General features: G+C 33.2%; 1 protein-coding gene across 3 annotated transcripts in view; it reads left to right on the top strand.

The window, feature by feature from the left end:
- KLHL1 (kelch like family member 1) overlaps positions 1–23,268 on the top strand; it is a 355,898-nt gene that overhangs the window by 231,300 nt on the left and 101,330 nt on the right. For all 3 annotated transcript variants that reach the window (XM_019827858.3, XM_011288605.4, XM_045054161.1), the window contains exon 6: positions 8,655–8,841. In XM_019827858.3, the coding sequence (XP_019683417.1) occupies positions 8,655–8,841 (187 nt within the window). The remainder of the gene's footprint in view (positions 1–8,654; positions 8,842–23,268) is intronic.

The following is a 23,268-nucleotide window of genomic DNA, read 5'->3' as shown; positions in this document are numbered from 1 at the left end:
AATAATGGTTTCTCATGAGAAATCTCCATACATTTTAACATGTCCTTTTCCAATTATCTTTTTGCAAAATAAGATGACAACAGAATTTTAGAAAGTTATACGCCTCCAGATTTTACCTTTAAAATTCAAATAAATACAGTTAATATTTAAGAATGAAACAGCTACATACAGAACCATAATAGCAAGATAAAAACAGTGTATTTTTCTGCTGGCAATTACTAAGTACAAGCAATAGAGTACTAAATAATGAAATAAGGAAATTACAGATCAAGTCTAAGTCCTAAGGAAATTCATTTGTATATGAAAAGATAGAGGAAGTTTTTTTCATTGAAAACACAGATAAAACAAGAACGCTCAACTGAGACTCAGGTAGTTCCAAGGTGAAAAATCACATTAAAGATGCAATAAAGAAAAAGCTCAAGTCGGGGCAGCAAATAGAACAGCGTTATCAAAGCGGAAGGTTGGTCTGGAAGTACAGTGAGATATGAGCCTGAACTAAGTGGAAATACTTAAGAAATACTTCCAATTGTAATGCAAGGAACGAAAACAAGACAATAAGACAGTAAATGGTGAATGCATATGTTTTAGGACACGATGTAGGAGTAGTCTGGATTCTGCATATGATTTCTTATGTCACATACAAGAATTAAAATTTTTAATCTTTCTCAAAAATTCAGAAAAGAGTTCATATCAACAAGCAAAGTGGCTTTCGGAAAGGGAAGAGAATAGCGGAATGGAAGGATCTCAGGCAGTACTGTAATAATCAACAATATTTAATGACTCTTTGGAGTGGGCTTGAGTGAGAAGATAAACTTTTCTAAATACAATTATCAATGGATTAAAGATTGAATTATCGAGGGATCTCAGTAAAGAAAACACATTTGGGGATATTTTTTATTCATATACTGTATTTTCCAAAAGTTTGAATCAGCTTAAATAGTAGTTTAAACAGATGTACAGGTAAAGAAATACTGTCATCCATCAATAAGAGATAGAAGGCATGAGTCAATACAGAAAGAAGAATGGTAATGGTAAAGAATAAGTTCAGATTTAAATGAGTGAGTTTGAATTGTTAGTGGAACATCCAAGCTCAATGTTCCTTAGTGACAAGTCAAATCACCTTACATAATGTTCAAGAGCCCAAATTATTTGTGTAATGGAGTTTTGCTATTGACTATGACTAGAAATAAGCAAGCCATCAGCTGAATAAAAGATAAATTATTTAGAAATGTAGATATTTGGTTGGTTGTTAAGCAAAGATGTTTCTGAAAGAGCATAAATATTTGTTTTTTTTTTCTAATGCTTATTTTATTTTTGAGAGAGAGGAAGCATAAGCTGGGGAGGGGCAGAGAGAGAGGAAGGTAGAGGATCCGAAGCAGGCTCCTCACTGGCAGCAGAGAGCCAAATGCAGGCTAGAACTCACAAATATCAAGATTAAGACCTGAGCCGAAGTCAGACGCTTAATTAACTGAGCCACCTGGTGCTCCAAGACCATAAATATTTGTACAATTAATTTATGCATGTAATTTGCAATGATATTGAATATATCTCTGCCTATACATTATCTGTTTTCAAACTTCAATGCTATAAATGTTATTTAAAATAAATTAATAGTCTAATCAGAGTAAATATTCAATCACTTAAATAGTTACTGAGCAATTCCTAGGAGCCTATAACCTTGCTAGTTGTACCCAACAAGAGGTAGCAGACATTTTTTCCTGATTTCTTACAAGTTTATGACTAGCATGCATCTGAAGCCCTTGAATGACTACACAGATGGCAACTGATTAAAGTCCAATATGATCAATAAAAACAAATTGTGTCAGTTGTGGCCTCAGCCACTTAATTAGGTAGTACTCATGGAAGTAATAGAATGTACACCAAACTCTGATAATTGTGTCTATTTTAGTAGAAGACCTAGAGGGAAAAGACATTACCAATATTATTTTTTAAAAAGGTGAGATCCAGTCAGATGAGAAGAAAGAGGTCTGAAGAGCTAAAGTATGAAATCCAGAAAAATATACATAAGGCATCTTAGAGAGTGATGGAATAGCTAAAAGACAGTTGTATTACACAATTTTTGTCCTGCTAGTCTAAGAAGGCTGAATAATATCCTGGAAATAATAATAAACTAATGCATGCTGTAGAATATAGCTAGATATGAGTAAATTAACAAAAGTGTTCTAAGGGGCGGGGAGGAAGGTAGACTTGAATAGAATAGATTGGTGGTGAGAGAGACTGAAGGCAAACAGGTGCCTATTACAGCACTTGGCACAAAATAGGTTCTGACTGAATATTGAATGAATGAATGAATGAATGAACGAATGAAAGGTCCAGAGGTTACCTAGAATGCAATGAAATTTTTCTGGATGAAGATGATGTTCATGCAGGGCACAGAATCACTTATTTCAGTTTTTTGAAATTTTGAGCTTTCAAACTACCTATGGAAAAGCAAATCCATGTTAAATAACTAATAATCATAAATTATAGCAGCATAAAACCCATCTCATTTGTCACTAATAAAAACTATCATTTGAGTTAATTTTATGAGCTCTACTTGTGATCATGTCATTATTCTTCTCTATTTGTACTGTCAGCCTAGCCAATTATTTTTCATCTTAAGGCAATCAAATATTCAGAATTGAAAATATCCTGTATTCAGAATAAAATTAATTAACCTGATCCTTATTTTGTAGATGGTTTCCTCTCATTCCTCAAATACTTGAGCAAGAATTATTCAGATGTAACTGATGTAAGCTTTAGTGTGTCAGTAATTTGTGTTTTCCTTTTGAAATGACAGCACAGGAGGAGACATAGAAGCTGTACTGTATCTGCTTTCTCATTTATTTTAAAATATAAATAATATTTTCAAGTAGTTTAGCCAGAATAGTGATTATGCTTGCAGAAAAGATGAGAAGGTATTTCCATCTCTTAATATGTCATGATTCTATCCTTTGCCAAAATTCTTTTCAACAGATATAAATGGGATTTTAAATGTAATATAAGGATCTCTCTACTCATATCAATGAGTTTCTTTCAGGCAGAAGATTGATATTCCGGCTATAGTTGAGCTAGTTACTCTTACACAAGCTTAGGCTGTTCCAGTCACAGCAGATACTCAAATAATAGCTGATGAAGCGTTGTTGGCATTGGTGCACCAACTAACTTCTATTGCCAAGCTTTCATGTAATTGTCCATTTTCTTCCCTCTATGTCTTCGAAAATCTATCTGAAAGGGAGGAAATCTGCAGAAAATCTCTCTGGCATGAGACAGTTTATATTTTCCCTTGCAAAGTGGAACAACTCGACCTACGAGCTTCACTATTTCTTAGGTTGCTACAAAGTTTTCTGATAACTTACTCTCCCCTCTCACCAGCACCTTATATTGACTATTAAACAAGCACGGGGCTTATTCACCACTAAGTGTGCCTATTAAATCATTGTTTCTCCATCTTATAAACTGCTTAATAAAAACACCTGAAAATTTATTTGTATCAGACCTATTTATAAGATATTGCAGTAGAAAATCATTTACTTTCTTGCAGCTTACAGTATATCATAATATTTTATCATTCATCCTATTCATTTTGTCAAGCAATAAACTTGAAAGACTGTAGGAGACTGTCACTTGTTCTCTAAGGACTGTCACTTTTAATGGAATCAATTTTGGTTTATAGATTCAGATAACGTGAATAGATTTTCTTTAGCACAACCTCTGGTAGCAAAACAAAAGTTTGAAATATTATGAAATAACATGAGATATATGGAGTTTTGTCACACTGTTATGAATGTGAGAATGTTTTCATAACCTTGGTAGCCAAAGGACGCAGTGTTAGAAGAGTTAATACTTCCTTTGGTCCATAGGAAGTTTAAATTTATCTTTCTTTGGTTGTTTCTTCAACATTGCATTCCATATTCCAGTGCACTCCCTGACCAGATAGAAGGTATAGATGTATTTGCTAAGTTTTGTATAGATCCTGTTAGTCACCTTGCCTTTCAAAGTATGTCTTCATTCATGCAGTTATTACTCTCCCTTTTTCTAGCCATTAACATCATAAGAACACATTACTGTAAATTATATCTCCTAATTGGCATTATTTTATGGTATTTTAAAAAGTCTAAGCATAATGCAAATTTTTATAATATAAATATTTTGACTTTTACTACAAAATTAGAGGAGTATGCCCTGTATGTAATAAGAGTAGGTCATGAAGCACAAATAAATCTATGCATCTGATTTTGTTTGCTTATTATATGAGACAGTTATTTATAATGTTAAGGAAATATCCATACATGTGATTTAGTGTAAAGAATCATGACAAATATTCTAACCAAGAGATTAATTTCTTTGACATATAAAGTTAAAATATGCAGAGAGGAGACAACTTTTTTCTGCATCATATTATAATTATTCTATTTTCTTATTTGAAGGCTGGCAAAACAATGCAAACTCTAGGTACTTAAATAATGCATTCCATTTTCATGAAACCATACTTTTAGAGTCATAATTTGAATTTGTTGAAGGCATTTAAAATGAATTCATATAATACTCTTGGAAAAGTGCAGTTGAGGAGTGTCTATGTGTAAACATATGGGATTAAACATTCATCAATATTTTCATGTTGCTAGACATGTGGCTATTTTAAGCATGTTGTTCAATTCCTCAAACCATCAACAATCAAATTATTTGTGCTTTAATTACAAATGTAATGGTCATTTTAAATAAACATTGTTTTAAAAATTGAATTTGTATTTTCCCCCAAAGTGTAATTAGTAATAAAGCCAATGGAACTTTGAGTATGCAAAAAGAAATTAATAATGTTTTAATATACACATTGTAAAAATATATCTAATCAAAATTCATGACATTTCTGGCAACTGTAATGTTGTAACAAGTTATTTTGAGAATGCTAGCTATTAATAGATAGATTATTCTGATTTTTCATAGTAGTCAATCTGACTATCATACATGTTTCTTGACCACGTTCTATTCTGCAGCTACAGGCTTACCATTAACTTGCAGATCATTACTTCATCACAAGGAAAACCTACCAAGGTTGTTTGGAGATAAGACTTATTTGCAAAGTGGCAGCTTAGCTGACACAGATCCAAGGATCAACCCATTAGATTTTTATGTAATGTTAATTGTCAATATACCCTATGTTGCCCTTCCTTTTTAGTCTCAGGATATTTTCATTTCTCAAATTACTTCTAGATGACAAAATATTTTGAAATGTTATTGTTTGTAGAGAGTAAAATCTTTTCTTGAGGTGTAATACACAATTAATTTATAATGATGTAGTCAATGATTGTTCTCAGTGTAAGAATATACTAACAATGCAGATTTTGTGAAATGTCCTAAAAACTTTTTAAATTATAAAATAAATTATATTATGATTTTCCTTGTTTAGGGGGAGTATTGATAGGTAGTAATCTGAGGAATAGATTAATTTGTAGACAATTATTGTACAAATTCTTTCTTTTTTTAAAAACTTTTTTTAATGTTTATTTTTGTGAGACAGAGAGAGAGAGAGAGAGAGAGAGAAAGCATGAGTGGACGAGGGGCAGAGAGAGAGGGAGACACAGAATCCAAAGCAGGCTCAAGACTCTAAGCTGTCAGCACAGAGCCCAACACGGGGCTTGAACCCATGAACAGTGAGATCATGACCTGAGCTGAAGTTGGACGCCTAACCAACTGAGCCACCCAGGCACCCCTATTGTACAAATTCTTATATAAACATGAGTATGTTTCTAAGTAGTACACAATTATTGAAATACATTGATATATTTTCTAAATTTGACAAAGATGGTATTTCACAATAGGGTAGGATTCATTAAAAATGGAAGAATATGAAAAAAAAACCATTTTTCATTTTATAGGGAAGAGTAAGTGGTGTTAATTTTGGATTAATTTAGGAAATCTAAAGATAGTTCAAGTTTAAAAGACAGCTTAACCATTATATTATTCTGAATTTGTGTCTTAATTTGAGATGAAATAATAATGCTAAAAAGTGTTGTCAGAGGACATAGTCAGAGACACATAGTATTCATAAGCAATAATTACAAGTCATAATTTGAAAATACACAATAATAAAGTAAAAGTGATTATGAAGAATTCAATTTTTTAAATATTTATTTATTTTGATAGAGAGTGCACATGTGTGGGGGAGAGGCAGAGAGAGAGAGGGAGAGAGAGAACTCCAAGGAGGCTCCACACTCAGCACAGACCCCAGCATGGAACTGTATGTCACCACCATGAGATCATGACCTGAGCCAAATTCAAAAGTCAGACACTTAACTGACTGAGCCACCCAGGTGCCGCTCAATTTCTTTTAAAATAAAAAACTTTGTCAAATGATTAGAGGCATGCCACAATTAAGAAAATTTAAACAATGTTTTGTTAATAAAAGGAAAAAACTAAGTACAGGATACCTTAGTTATTTTATAGAAATAAATTACAAGTTTTAGTTTTATTTTGTATGTCTTCCTTGTTATACTTTGAAATGAACAATTTATAATATTTTATAATATTTTTAAACCCAAATCTTATATTTATTAAAATATTGAACATTATTTTTACATGGTGATAAAATTAAAAAAGAAGGCATAGAGATATTTTTAAACTAAAACTAATCCACTATAATTAGTTAAGAGTCATTTGCATATTGGAAATAGTCTATGAACTCTTTTTTAATGCAAATGACACTTTGTACTCATATGTTAAAATTTGTAAATATTTTCATCTATGTCATGAATCCATTTATCTAAAACCTAAGCCTCAAATTTCCAGTTAAACTTTTTGATTATGAGTTATATTTTTCCAAGACACAAACACAGAAATGAAGCACTATCTTTTGAATGTGCTTCTTTTTTTCCCCTTTTATTTGGTATTTAACTGTTTATCTGGATAAGATATTCCTAGAGTGTGCTCCTAATAAAGAAAGTTTCTTATGGTCAACTAACCCCATGTTTCTCCAAAACAGTGAAAAAGGGAGAGAAGAATTTATGGGAGCCAACTTCAGCAACATATACATTTATCACTGGAAAAGCTAATTGTTTTCCTTTTAAAGAAAGGAAAAGGCTTAGATGTAGAAAAATATTCTTTGATACAGAGGTGACCAAAAGCTATATCAAAATACTTTTTTTCCATTTACTTTATAAAGACCATTAGGGTCTTGTTAGAAATAGATATTCTCTTTGCCGGTCAAAACAAATTTTTTTTTTAATTACTGAAAGAGAAAAACAGTAGTCCTTTTAAAACATCCATTAGAGATATTCTATCCTATTCCATACCATTAAATTTATTTTTTTGTTTTTCTTGTTTAGTGTTTAAAATGAAGGTGGATAGGAAGTCAACACTAAGATTTCAGTGTACAAAAAGTGCAATGTAGCCAAGAATTTAATTGAACACCTTCTTTCAATATTCCAAAGCATCAGGAAACTAATATATTACATTCCTTATTCACTCCCAGGACTTTTATGTTACCTTTCCTACATGTCATATAAGTTATCTTATTTGTTTTATATTCTTCCTGTCATCTCCAACAATTTATGTGTCATGTGATGGCTAAATAAATTTACTTAATTAAGGTTAAAATTATAGTGTTAAAATTAATTAATTATATGCTGCCATCATATACTAACTTATTCACTCAGTACATATTTGAGTACAGATATTGTCAAGTTTCTTACTGATGGGTAAGAAAAGGTCAGTGAGTCAAATTAAATTTTCAACTTATTAATTTTTCTAAATATGTGTGACAGATTTAACTGTCATTTGAAATGAAATATTGATTCATTAGGAAAGAGAAAGTGATACTGAAATAGTAAAAGAAAGAAAGAAAAAAGAAAAAGAAAAAAGAAAGAAAGAAAGAAAAAAGAAAGAAAGAAAGAAAGAAAGAAAGAAAGAAAGAAAGAAAGAAAGAAAGAAAGAAAGAGAAGATAAAGAACAACAGAGGAAGAAGAAAGTAAGAGAGACAATGGATGTGTTCAAAGAAATGTACACAGAAGCATTTGGGGGAATGAAACTCTGGTGTAGCAAAAGAAAAACATAGTATAGCTTCAAACAGCTGGTCTTACTCTATCCCTCCTTCAGGTGCTAGATTTTTGGTATAAAAGTTCTTAGTTTCACTGTTGGAAACTCTGCCTACTATACGACTTTCCAACTGCTTGCAAACTTAAAGAGATAAAGAGAATTGTTTTCATTTTTATTGATTTTTTGTATTCGAAAGGATTTTAAACTATACCTGAGATATCTTAAAATAAATATATGTTTATGAAGATTATTAATGCAATTTGTTGAAGGTTATTTTTTAATTTCTTTTCCCACACAGCCTTATGGCCAACAGAGGCAACTATATTCAATTTATAATCAGGTTTCATAAGAGGAAAGAGAATGGAAAAGTGATTTCTAGAAGTTTCTTTACAACCCATGTAATTAAATGACAATAAATAGTATTGAATAGAAAATAAAATCCATTCTGTTTCTCATGGAAGCCTTCCATTTTACTCATATTTTCTGTCAATGTAATTACATTTTGCATTTTTCTCAATATAGGGGTAAAATCATAGGCATTAGGCTTCTAATTTTAACTACTGATGTCATACTCATTCCTATACAAAATATTATTAACAGTAATTGTGTATTATTCACAGATATTGGCTGACTTAGAAAACCATGCATTATTTAAGAATGATCTGGAATGTCAAAAACTGATTCTGGAAGCAATGAAATATCATCTATTGCCAGAAAGAAGAACTTTAATGCAAAGTCCAAGAACTAAACCTAGAAAATCTACAGTTGGAACTCTGTATGCTGTAGGAGGAATGGATAACAACAAAGGTATACAATTCTTTGTTTCTTGGGGGGTTGTTTGTTTTGTTTGTTTTTACATTTCTTGATCTATATATAATACAACCTGTATCAGACCATGTCACAATTTTAATATTGCAATCTGTATAATACCAATAAACCTCACATGCTTTACACATTAAGATTTAATATTAAGGGGAAAATTAAAAGAACATCTCTTATTTTCAGCTGTAGTTGCTGCTTTTGCTTTTTATTCATCTTTAAATCCTTTATCTCTTGTGCATTATGTGCCAGGCTTCATATGAAATGAAAAGGGGACTTAAAACACTTACTTACAAACACAGGCCAAATAATTGATTGGATATATTGACAACTATATTTCAATTCTAAGTAAAAGAAATATAACACTCCAGGTACATGCTTGCTAAAAGAAATATTATGAAGAAGAGAGTTTCTGTTTTTGATGCATTTGGAATCTTACACAGAAGCCTGGCAAATAAATAGACAACTATAAACAAATGTAATGACTGTTGACAGTTATATTTTATAAATTTAACTGTGATTACCAATTTTGCTGTTCAAAGGGAAATGAATGATTCATTTAAAAGTTGAACACATACATTTTAAGGTCTCATTCTTTTCTGTAATTAGTGGAAAAAGATCAATGAATATTTGTCTTCTTCAGCTTATTTTATGTTGTGAGTTCACAAGACAAATAACGTAACTGTCATATGTTTGTATTTGGTAAGTGATATAATTATCCACCATACATTTAATATACACGTAAAAGTTGGCAACGACAGAGTGTGGTCACATGTTCAATCTCTATTAAATATATTTGTTATTAAAGAATTAGAGGGAAGCAACAAAACTTATTTCCACCATTGTGAATTGAGATCCCAAAACAGCAGCTAAAGGGAAATAATTTAGGGAAGACACATATTCCCATATTTTGTCTGTCATGAAGATATCTTGTGGCTGGCTGTTAGATGGTGTTCACTTGTTTATTTTTTGACAAGTTTAATTTCTGTTTACTGGGACATTGATTTTTCATAGCCATCACATTAAATGAGCACTAGGTAATTTATATTTATATATGCATATATATGAGTACACATATATGTATATGTGGTGGTTTTATGATGTTTCAAATTTTAAAGTCAAATGAGTGATTATTTTTTTAAAGAACACTGTGTTAGAGGTGTCTGGGTGGCTCAGTCAGGTGAGCATCTGATTCTTGATTTTGGCTCAGGTAATGATCCCAGGGTCTTGAGAGGCTGCCCCGAGTTGGGCTCTGCACTGGACATTGAGCCCACTTAAGATTCTCTCTCCTTCTCCCTCTGCTCCTTCCCTGCTCGCTCTCTCTCTCTCTTAAAATAAATAAATAAATAAATAAATAAATAAATAAATAAATAAATAAATAAATAAATAATAAAGAACACTGTATTCTACAGAAAGAGTGCCCATACAAGAACCATTCCACTTGAAAATATGCACACATTGGGGCGCCTGGGTGGCGCAGTCGGTTAAGCGTCTGACTTCAGCCAGGTCACGATCTCGCCGTCCGGGAGTTCAAGCCCCGCATCAGGCTCTGGGCTGATGGCTCAGAGCCTGGAGCTTGTTTCCAATTCTGTGTCTCCCTCTCTCTCTGCCCCTCCCCCATTCATGCTCTGTCTCTCTCTGTCCCAAAAATAAATAAACGTTGAAAAAAAAATTTTTTTAAAAAGAAAATATGCACACAATATTTTTTTTTTCTAAAGAAGAAGAATACAAAGAAGAGGAGGAGCAGGGGAGGGGGTTGGGGAAGAGGAAGAGGAGGAGGAAGAGGAGGGAGAGGCAGAGGAGGAATATTTATTGAATCTGTTTTGTTTCTGATGAAGGCTGAATAATAAACATAAATTAAAATAGATACAAAAATTACTATACTATCGGGGCACCTGGGTGGCTCAGTTGGTTAAGTGTTCAGCTCTTGGTTTCGGCTCAGGTCATGATCTTACAGTGTCATGAGTTCAAGCCCTGGGTCAGGCTCTGTGCCAGCAGTGCTGAGCCTGCTTGGGATTCCGTCTCCCTCTCACTCTGCCCCTCCCCCACTCACACTGTCTCCATCTCTCTCAAAATAAATAAATTAATTTAAAAAAAAAGAATGTTTAAAAAAATTACTGTACTATTAAAGAACGAAAGGGCATGACTGAATTTGAATTTTTAAATCTGGTGATTTCACGTTGTTATAGCATAGAAGAATATGAGACTATGGAGGCTACTGAGTTAAACTGTTGCCAGCATTTGAATTTCTCTCAGCAGTCTTTGAGATTGAAGAAATTCTTTAAAAATTGATCTTTCTTAATGATTCTGATTTTCTTTCACTTTAGAATTGAAAATACCAACAATTTACTTATTGTTACACATATTCAGTAAGATAGAGGTGTAAAAGAATGTGATAATACAGGAGGTTTCAAAAGATATTCCAGATTAAATCAGCAATACAACAGAAAAAAATTATTTGAGGGAACCTTTAGGAATTTTTACCATATCCTTAGCCCTATAGGAATCAGATATTAATATCCCATAAACTTAGATACAAATCTAAAACTTTAATTCACTTTTATAACAGAAAAATACTGAAAAATAAATATTTAAGAACATAGCAATATATAGCACATTTTAAATCCAATTAAAACATTATTATATGTATTCATATTTGCTCTACTATGAATTGAGAAATGAGGGGACATAAAATTAAATATAATTTTTAAAAAGGCAATAATCATAAGCTGTTTTTATAAGGAGACTGATTTTCTTTAAATGATGTCAACTGAAATCAAATACAGATTTAAATCAGTGCAGTGAATTGTATTGATCAATTGGGTGTTTTGCTAAGAAATTTATTAAAAATCACACAGTAATCATCATAAATTTTTTTAAAAAGGTTGATTTAAAGATAAAACACCAATTGTTTACTTTCAAGTGCTTGCATTGACTTATGTATGAATCATGTAAACTATGAAATAAAATTTGGTGATAGTGTTTAAGGGAAAATATTGGCATGAAAATATCTTTATTGGGTATATATTCTGATATTAACTGATTATTAGACAATTCCTTAGAAATAGGAATAGTTTGGTTTTGTACCTATCAGAAAATAGTATTTTTTTTTGGAGATAACTTTTTTCAATCTAGTAAACCACATACTGAAAATCTGATAAAACTACAACAGTATAGATAAGAAAAATCAAGTATAAGCTTATAACTTAAGCACAATTCCTGTTAACGGCACGGTATATTTCTTTTCTCCAATTTCTACGTGTGTGTGTATGAGTGTGCACAGCCATAACTATATATCTACATTTATATAGATATATACCTATTTATATTTGTCTTCATCTCGGTCTCTGTGCTTGTCTAGATAAGGTTCTAAATATATGTTGGTTTATTAGCCTACTTGAAATTATTATTTGTGTTGCTTTTATTCATTATTTATATTACATGTGTTAATTTATATTTCATTAAAATTTTAAAATACATCATATCAAGAAGCTTACTAATTCTTACTCATATGGAAACACCACAGCTTCTTTGAGCTTAGTCCTATTATTAAACACTTGGTAGGATCCAATTCTGTTTTCTTTAAATGATGTGATTGTTAGCATCTGCATGCATCAAGAGTTATTCCTAACCTTTGAGTGTTCTTTATAAAGTTTACCAAATGAAAAATTACTGGGTGGGAAGGTAAAGTGGTTGTGACATATGAACCGATTTCTTTCTGGAAAGTTTATAAGAATTTATAGCATCACCAAATTATACCATAGGGCCAGATTGTCTTCTAAACCAATTTTCTGCCTTACAAAAAGACCTTAATGTAAAAATTTTCTAGCATAACAATAGTAGAAAAATTACATAATGAGCTCCCATGTTTTGACATAACTGTATATTTTTCTTAGTAATAATTGAGTTTTGAATATATTGAATTCTTAAGTATAAAATCATGTATATAATGATATAGAATGACATATTATTTCCTTCTTTTTTATTTTTCCAAATTCTATTTTATTGTCTTGATCTAATTGCCTATATCATATAGTATAAAGTTCAATAGAAACAGTTCATTGGGGTAATCCTCTCATTTTCCTTATTTCTTTATTTTAATATTTTTTCTATATTTATTTATTTAGAATAAAGCTGGGGCGCCTGGGTGGCGCAGTCGGTTAAGCGTCCGACTTCAGCCAGGTCACGATCTCGCGGTCCGGGAGTTCGAGCCCCGCGTCAGGCTCTGGGCTGATGATGGCTCAGAGCCTGGAGCCTGTTTCCGATTCTGTGTCTCCCTCTCTCTCTGCCCCTCCCCCGTTCATGCTCTGTCTCTCTCTGTCCCAAAAATAAATAAACGTTGAAAAAAAATAAAAAAGAAAAAAGAATAAAGCTAATATTTTACAAGTTTGCTGTAAATAATAGCATAGCGATACTTGGCGATTTCTGGAAAAAGGATGCCTCTATATAGAGATTGTAAATAACATTAGATTGTCTCAGAGAGAATTTACTTTCATTTTGGCAGACACTTGAGTAAGAGGAAAACCCATCTTCCAAATCAGGATTGGATGATTTGAGACTAAAATGCAGTATTTTGAGGACTGCTCTACTCCTAGTTTGTTTTCAATATCTATATGAGAGCCATTCATCCATTGTGGGCCCTGAATACCCTTTTATTTTCAGAAGAATGAGCCCTAGCTAATTTTTAGCATTTTAGCTTCTATCTTCTGCCTAGATTTTTGCCTCTCATCAGATATGTCTTAGCAGTAAATGCACAGAGAAGACAAGCAACAATGCCCCACCATTCTGTCTTTTGAGGCTAAGGTCCTAACTGCCTTGGTTGTGTAGAAGTGCATGCACTTAGTATCTTCCGTGCACCATGACACTGCCAAGGAGCCTGTGCAATAAATATTCCCAGGGCTCTTGGTCTCTGGCTGCTTGTGAATCAGCATTTCTTATGGGGAAGAGGACCAAGAATTGTTCAGCTCACTTCAATGCTCATCTCTTCTATGGGTCTTTGACCTCTTAAGTGTTAGCTGCCTTTTTTAGTCTCTAATGTCGTTAAACAGCTAATTTTTGGAGTATTTTAAAACTGTTGCTTTATGGTTAATCTCATGAAGATAGTCTTATACAAGCTTATCCATCCTGGTTATGCAGAGGCCCCTGTGGATTTGTAATTTCAACAGTGTCCATTTCTGAAAATTCTCTCTTTTGTGAGATTTATAAAATAATCATTCATGTTCTCATCTTACTTTTAAATTTCATCCGTTATTTATTTAAATGTTTTTACATATTTATTTTCTATTCTGTAATGAATAATCTCAACATTTAAAAGTTTGAGAGTCTAAGCGTTGTCTGTTGTTTCTAACAAGTCTCATTTTTGTTAATTTGATTCTTTTACTGTTGGATAATATTATTTTGAAGTCATAGTTCATTCGTTGGGCTTTGAGGGGACTCAATTGGGATGTTTGCCTCCAACAAGTTTAGCTCTAACAAAGAACTGGGGGCACCACTGACATAAGTCCTGTCAGTCCTCTTCAAAGCTCCAGACTTCACGCAAAGCCTCTGGTTCATTCTTCCACCTTATAGTAGGCCAAGGGCAGGTGCTCCAGATCCTATCACAGGTGTAGACATCTTTCCTAAGGAAGTGCTGGCTTTTGTATTTGGTTAGCTCTCTCTCAGGTTTTATCTCACTGTTCTTTCAGATATTTGGTTGTGCCCTTCTCACTTTCGTTGAAGTCCAGCAATGCAAAAAAATAGCGTTAGGATAGTAATTTTCTCAGGTGTCTTGGTGTTATAACTAGAGGGCATATCAGCTGTCTTCTATTCTCCAATAAACAGAAGCCTCCTTTTTCTTTTCCATTTAGAATTTTTCTTCATAGATTATTTTACCTCTTTATGTCCTATACTTTTTGCAACGTAGGTATTTTGTTTAGAATTCAACTGTTAGCAGCCTGACTTTTTCCTATCTATCACATATTTATAAAGTAGATAATTGATACATCCATGGTTAAATAATTCTGAGTATTCACAAATTTGGGAATACTATTCAAATATAACTTAAAAGTCTAAATCTTTAAAATAAAGATTATAATTCTAACTCAAAGTATTAAATTATATCATGTACTAAGTTAGAACACCTAGATACAACATAGATGATGATTCACTAGCAATTTGATCAAATCCCCACACATTCTCCTGATAGCAAATGTAATTCAAACTCAAGCTTAATTAGAAATTGATACATCTTGGGGCACCTGCGTGGCTCAGTCGGTTGAGCATCCAACTTCGGCTCAGGTCATGATCTCACGGTTTGTGGGTTCAAGCCCCACCTCAGGCTCTGTGCTGATGGCTCAGAGCCTGGAGCCTGCTTCAGATTCTGTGTCTCCCTCTCTCTCTGCCCCTCCCCTGCTCATGCTCTGTCTCTCTCTGTCTCAAAAATAAATAAAACATTTAAAAAAAAAGAAATTGATACATCTTGGATCTGTATGATGATTAGCAGATATTCAGAACTACAAGTATAAATTAATAAGTATATTTATTCTAATGTAATAGATCAATATTGTTACTTCTAGTAGGCTTTTGGTAAATATTTGTCATATTTAGTTTACAACTTATTTAACTGATCTTAGTAGATGTCCAAAATGAAGAAATCTTGTACATATATATATATATATATATATAGCAATAACTTTGAAGTAGAACATTTATGAGTATAAACTGTGTTCATATGAAATTCTCCTTTTTTATAATTGAAGATCTAAAAAACAAACTGTAAATAGGAGATTGCTATTACCTAAATAATTTTCCTAATATAATCCTTCAAGCAGAAAAAAATATCACAAATCTATATCAGGTCCTCAGTAACTGAACATTGAAGAATGTTAAAATTATTTCATAAATGGCATACTTTGAGTACCTATTTATTTTTTAAAAAATATTTATTTTGGGAGAGAAAGTGAGAGAGAGAGTGGGGGAGGGGCAGAGAGAGAAAGAGAGAGAGAGGGGCTCCCAAGCAGGCTCTGCCATTCAGAACAGTGCCCCACATGGGGCTTGATCTCAGTAACCATGAGATAATGACCTGAGCTGAAATCAAGAGTCCTACTGGGCCACCCAGGTGACCCTCAGTACTTCTTTTTTTTTTTTTAATATTTTAATGTTTATTTATTTTTAAAAGAGAGAGGGTGTCAGAGTGTGAGCGGAGGAGAGGCAGAGAGAGAGGGAGATACAGAATCCGAAGCAGACTCCAGGCTCTGAGCTGTCAGCACAGAGCCCAATATGGGGCTCAAACTCACAAAATGTGAGATCATAACCTGAGCTGAAGTTGAACTCTTAACCGACTGTGCCACCCAGGTGCCCCCTTCAATACTTACTTCTAAGCATCACCATATACAAAATTTCATTTACTTTGTACAACAAACATGTTGAGAGAATATTCTTAATTATTTGATTTTGAGGAAGGTTGGTATTTTTTTTTTCGAGAGCAAGAGAGAGCATGCCCAAGCAGGAGAGGGGCCAAGGGAGAGGGAGGGAGAGAATTATAAGCAGGTTCCACACAGAGCCCTACCAGGGGCTGGATCTCATGACTGAAGATCATGACCTGAGCTGAAATCAAGAGTTGGATGCTTAACAAACTGAGCCACTCCAGCACCCCTGAGAAACATTCTTAATTTGTACCTTTTACTAAGTATGTTAAGACAGATTTTAAATGAAGAGATCTGTGTAATTCCAAAATCAGTGTTATTTCTCCTACCCTTTTGCCCACATTTAACCTATTAACGATGAGATGTGTTGAAAGTGACTTTTTTAAATGCCACCATAAAAGCCTGATGTACTTTTAATATTTAATATGATTTTTCTTTAGGATTTTACTGACATTTAGGACTAGTTCTCTAGGGAACACATTAGGAATATAAGAAAGTAGGTAATTGAGAAAATTAAATATTCTCTATTACATTTATTTCTCTTTCATGTTTTGTAAGTTAATTTTTATGCACACAGAATTATAAATATTTTAAGTATTTCCCCTTAATTTAAAATTCTCTATTTGATCAATTTCTCATAAGCTTTACCTTTCAATAACACATCTTCAAAATGGAATATAATAGACATTTTATAAGAATTCAGACTGTATTTTAAATTTTATTCTAAGGATAGATATGAAGAACTATTAAATTAGTATTTTTAGGTAACAAAAACATGTATTTGCTTAATCTCCAGAATATTCACATACATGAATACAAATTTATAAAGATCACATTCAGTATATTGTTTTAAAAATAAAAGTTTATTAAAAGTGTTCAAAATACTCTTTTTTTTAACTTTTATGTTGATATTATTTCCTCAAAGAACAAATTATCCATGTGAAAAAAGGAACTTTTAGATACATATAAAATACATGGTATAATTATTAAATAAAAGCAGTGTAATTTGAACAAAGTCATTATACTTCCTGCTATAAAAAGCCATTAATATCCTGTCTAGAATATACCCTATCAGCAATATTTCCATCTAACTTGGCTTCAAATGTCTCTCATCAGAATTGCTCTGCCTTCCATAACTAATCAGTTATCAGAGCCTGCCTGATTTACATCAGCATTTCCACTACATTGATTGAAGCTTTATCACCTTATGCCTACAAACCTGGGGTAATGCGTGTGTTTCTCAGATAAACTTATTTTTTCTCACAGCACATAAATAAGCTACATAATGATCTCCCTACCTCTAGTCTCTTTCAGTTCTACATATCCAGCTCACTACTGGCAAACGAATTTGTCATGACTTTTAGCATAATCACTAAATGCAAAATAATGAATAATAATAATAATAATCCTTCATTAGTCACCTAGATAGAGCCCATTCTTTATTAGTGTATGTATCCTTCACTGACTATCATTTCAAATTTAACCAGCAGATTTTCCCTATTTTCCCTCCATCAAAAATGTCTTGATATAAAATCTCTAATCTTTATCAAATTTCGCAACTCATTTGCTCAGGTTTGAAGCTTTAAACAAGTCGCAATACTATCCATACATGTACATTGTCTTTTGTTTCAGTGTCTTTTATCTTTCATCACCGCTGCCTTTACTAGTCTAACCCTACTTAAAATCCTCCCACCCCTTAGCTGCATCTTGTCCATCTTTTATAATATCTTAGCATTTCATACTTACCACTTTTATTACACCAATCCAGTTACATTGAAAACATCAGTTTTTTACGTATTTTATTTTCCCAAAATTTTATAAAAATTTTGAGCATATAGAAGTTAAAAGAATCATACGGTGAATATCCATATATTCAGCTTGGATTTTATAGTTAACACTTTGCTCATCCATCAAATTTTGTAATGCATTCAAAGTTCTAGACATAGACACACTTCATCCTAAAAACATTGGCATGCTTATTAACTAGATTTGAATATTTTTAGAGCTTTTAGGTGAAATTAACATAGAGTAAAATGCATAAATCTTAAGTGTAACCTTAAATTAGTTTTTTTTCCAAATATATCTACCTATATAATTCAAATCTCTAACAAGATAGAGAAAGTTGCCATTACCCCAGAAAGTTACCTCATATCCCTTTTTAATCAGCCCCAGCTTCCACAGCACCAAAGAGAATTACTCCTTAATTTTTTTCAACTTAAATTAGTTTGGCCTATTCTTGAACTTCATATGGATGTAATCACACATTTCACATTCTTTAAGGTTTCTGTCAATCAGTATAATATTTTTTTAACTTGTTTGATTTTTTATTTTGTTAAATTCACATCCAAATTAGCATATAGTGCAACAATGATTTCGGGAGTAGATTCCTTAGTGCCCCTTACCTGTTTAGCCCATCCCCCCTCCCACAATCCCTCCAGTAACCCTCAGTTTGTTCTCCATATTTATGAGTCTCTTTTCTTTTGTCCCCCTCCCTGTTTTTATATTATTTTTGTTTCCCTTCCCTTATGTTCATCTGTCTTGTTTCTTAAAGTCCTCATATGAGTGAAGTCTATGATTTTTATCTTTCTCTGACTAATTTCACTTAGCATAATACCCTCCAGTTCCATCTACGTAGTTGCAAATGGCAAGATTTCCTTCTTTTTGATTGCCGAGTAATACTCCACTGTGTGTATATATATATATATATATATATATATATATATATATATATATACCACATCTTCTTTATCCATTCATCCATCGATGGACATTTGGGCTCTTTCCATACTTTGGCTATTGTTGGTAGTGCTGCTATAAACATGGGGGTGCATGTGTCCCTTGGAAACAGCACCCTGTATCCCTTGGATAAATGCCTAGTAGTGTAATTGCTGGGTCATAGGGTAGTTCTATTTTTAGTTTTTTGAGGAACCTCCATACTATTTTCCATAGTGGCCGCACCAGCTTGCATTCCCACCAACAATGCAAAAGAGATCCTCTTTCTCCGCATCCTCACCAACATCTGTTGTTGCCTATTCTTTGTGGCCACTGCACATTTATGTTTAAGAGGTATATCAGCTGATGTTATAAGATACATGATCTGCAAAAAAAAAAAAATGTGTGGAAAATACCACTGCAAATGTGTCTTTACTTCTTAAAAACTATACAAATATGTGACTAAATAAGTCACAAAAAGTGCTGTTTTCACTATGCCTAATCATTACTAAACTTTTTTTTTTCATGGTTTTATTATTCTAATAATAGCATTTCATATGTTGAATAGCAACCTGGACGTTTTGGCATCTTTTATGAATATGAAATATTATTTGATACACCAGAATTGCAGGATATATTTTTATTGAACATCAAAGCTTTTGAAGGATCGTATGTTAGTTGTGTTTCACACTCAAGTCGTCTTGGTGTCTGACTTCTAGGGAATTTTTTAAGACCATGCAGCATTAATGTGGTTCAGAAAACAAATGTACTCTTATAGATAATGATCCATACAAATAATGATATATCCACCAAGAGGCAATTTAAGTGTGAGAGCAAATTTCATGAATAAATACCAAAGGGGATAAGCACATTTAATTTACTCTACTACATTGGAGTCATGTAAACTATACATATTACTCAAGGAATCCAACCATGCCTGCTGAGAGAGGGAGATAATAATTTCAATGATGAGGGTGATTCCAATTGCAATTTCTCTGGAGTAATAAGCAGGAGATGGGAAAAGTGAAAATGTTGATGCCTCAGAAAGTCCCAGTATCTGTGTCATGTAGGAGTATACCTGTACATTTATGCACTTACTTTGTATTTTAAATAAAAGCAAATTATACACAAAAAGCTGAGCATTCCATTTTGTGTCAAAACACCAAACCAAATATAAATTCCTGTACTACATTTAAACTTTTGAAAAATATAGTTATATATACATATAAGTACATAATATACACATACATGTATACATATTTATGTAAGTCCCTATTAATGGGCATTTACTAGAAATATAAGGGATTTTTTAAAAATTCAATTATTTCAGGACTTAACTATAGATTTGAAGGCCTAACTCCTCACCAACAACCTGAAACACCTTTTGGTGCATGCCATTTACTCATTTTAGTAAAAATGAGACCATTAGAGTTGTGTGAGCTTTGGTAAGATGAGTAAGTATTCCAAATGTTAGTGTTTCTCATATAGAGTAGGAATAATATAGTATTTCATATCTCTGAGACACTGTGACAAATACCGACAGGAACACATATAAAAACCTTAACTGAACACTGATTCAGTAAATGGTAGTGGGAGTAATATTTTGAAGAGTTATATATTATTCATTGCTGGTAATTTTTTTCTATATTTATTTCTTTTTGAGAGAGAGAGAAACAGTGTGTGCATGAGTGGGGTTAGGGGCAGAAAGAGAGAAGGGGATAGAGGAACATGAGTTGAGTCGAAGTCAGATGGTTAACCACCTGAACCACCCCGGTGCCCTCATCACTAGTAAATTTTTGTCCACACTTAAGCCTCTAGTCATTGGGGTTGAGACTTTGATGGTTCAAAGAACAAAGACACCTAAGAAAAATCACATTAGTAAGCTTCTGACCTCTAGACAAAGTTTCATCTGAAAGGAAGTTTATGAACAACATGAAATTCACTTATAAAAACAGTTAGCTATGCTTTCGCATCAAAATTTGAATGTCAGGGGCGCCTGGGTGGCTCAGTCGGTTAAGTGTCCGACTTCGGCTTGGGTCATGATCTCACGGTTTATGAGTTCGAGCCCCGCATCGGGCTCTGTGCTGACAGCTCGGAGCCTGGAGCCTGCTTCAGATTCTGTCTCCTTCTCTCTCTGCCCCTCCCCAACTTGTGCTCTGTCTCTCTAGGTCTCTCAAAAAATAAATAAATGTAATAAAAATAATAAAAAATTTGAATTGTCAGTATCAATTTAATATCTATCCAGATAAGAATTTGAAAGCAGAGGGGCACCTGGGAGGCTCAGTCTATTAAGCGTCCAACTTTGGCTCAGATCATGATCTCACGGCTGGTGAGTTTGATTCCCACATCAGGCTCGGTGCTGACAGCTCAGAACCTGGAGGCTGCTTCTGATTCTGTGTCTCCCTCTTTCTCTGCTCCTTCCATGCTCATGCTCTCTCTGTCTCTCAAAAAGAAATAAACGTTAAAAAAATTAAACAAATTTTAAAAGCAGATATTATACTTTAAGGATAATTAAGTTGTTTATTTTATAGCAGTTATACAAATAAATTACTTTCATTTAGTATACTACTCTTAAGCTTGACTCCATCTATTGTCATAAGGTTTTAGTTAGAGACATTTTTTGTTGTAAAAAATTCTAATTTCCTTTTAAGTTTCTTGTTTACAGGTTACCATTGCCAATGTCTACCTATGAAGCATGGTCATGAATAAATAACAACTTCATATATTTGACAGTCTTAACTATAATTCTATTAGATTAAAATCATTTTTATATAGGTTTTCACATTTTGAATAGAAAACTCAACTTTCTGAGAATTCTATCACTTTTTCTCCAAAATTAGGAAAAAATAGATTTTGTTGTGTGTTTTTTCCTTAAATTTCTGCCCCAATTATTGGAAAGTATTAATTATGAAATTGGATTTTTTAAACTTTTTTAATGTTTATTCATTTTTGAGAGAGAAACAGAGCATGAGCAGGGCAGGGGCAGAGAGGCAGACACAGAATCTGAAGCAGGTTCCAGGCTCTAGCTGTCAGCCACAGAACTGGATGCAGGGCTCGAATCCATGAACTGTGAGATCATGACCTAAGCCAAAGTCGGACGCTTAACTGAGCAACCAAGGCGCCCCTATGAAATTGGACTATAACTGTCTCACTGCTATAGCTGGTTCCTCAGCATTTCTTGGGTTCCCAGATTACCAACTCATTCGTTTTGAATTTTCTAATTCTGGTACAAATATTTGTACAAACTTCTAGTCACTGTTCTTTGTGCTGGTCAACTAAACAGCAAAAGTCACTGGCCTGTCATAGCTTAACTTATATTCAGGAGACAATAAACAAAAATACATGTTAGTATGAAATAATTCATTTGATGGCTAGTTATAGAGAAATATAAAGAAAGTGGGAGGGGGTGTACAGGATGAGGGGCCAGTGTTGCTGTTTTATGAAGATTGAGTAGGGAAGGCCACTCTAATAAAACTGGTACACAAATTGCTATATGGAAATTCAATTTGTTTCTTTCAAAAATGAAGACTTGTTTGATTTATTATAACCAACAAACATTGGTTAGGTGGCATTTTGCTTATATTATATTGGCATCTAAGAGCAAGGGTTGGCAAACTATGGCCCACAGGCCCAATCTAGCCCACTATCGGTTTTGTATGGCTTTGGTTTTTATATCATAAGAATTGATGGGGCACCTGGGTAGCTCGGTTTGCTAAGCATCTGACTCTTGATTTCGGCTCAGGTCATGATTTTACAGTTCATGAGTTCAAGTCCCTCATCAGACTCTGTACTGATAGTGTGGAGCCTGCTTGGGATTCTCTCTCTCTCTCTCTCTCTCTCTCTCTCTCTCTCTCTCTCTCTGTTTCTCCTCAGCTTGTGCTCTCTCTCTCCCTGAAAATAAATAAATAAACTTAAAAAAAGCTAACTGGAAAAAATGTAAAGAAAAATATTTAGTGACTATTTGCATTTTGTGAAATTCATATTTCAATAGCCATTGAGTTTTATTGTACCTCTCTCATTTGTTTAGCTATTGTTTGTGGTTGTTTTTACTCTATAATAATCATATGGTTATAACAAATAGACCCAAAAGGAGACCCACAGCTACATTTTTACTATCTGGCCCTTTATAGAAAGTTTTCCAACCCCAGCTATAGAAGAAAATAAACCTCTGTACAGTATTTCTAGGAAACTTGTATGTCAAACGCCACTTCCCTTGACCCAACTTGAACGTATTGGCAGATGGAATGGACAGTTTCTGTGCTTGTTCATGAGGTTCCACCACAAGCAACCTCCCAGCCTC

Source organism: Felis catus, chromosome A1 (genome assembly GCF_018350175.1).
Source record: "Felis catus isolate Fca126 chromosome A1, F.catus_Fca126_mat1.0, whole genome shotgun sequence".
Lineage (NCBI taxonomy): Eukaryota > Metazoa > Chordata > Mammalia > Carnivora > Felidae > Felis > Felis catus.
The sequence above is the reverse complement of the archived record's forward strand: the minus strand, read 5'-3'. Positions and strand labels throughout refer to the sequence as shown.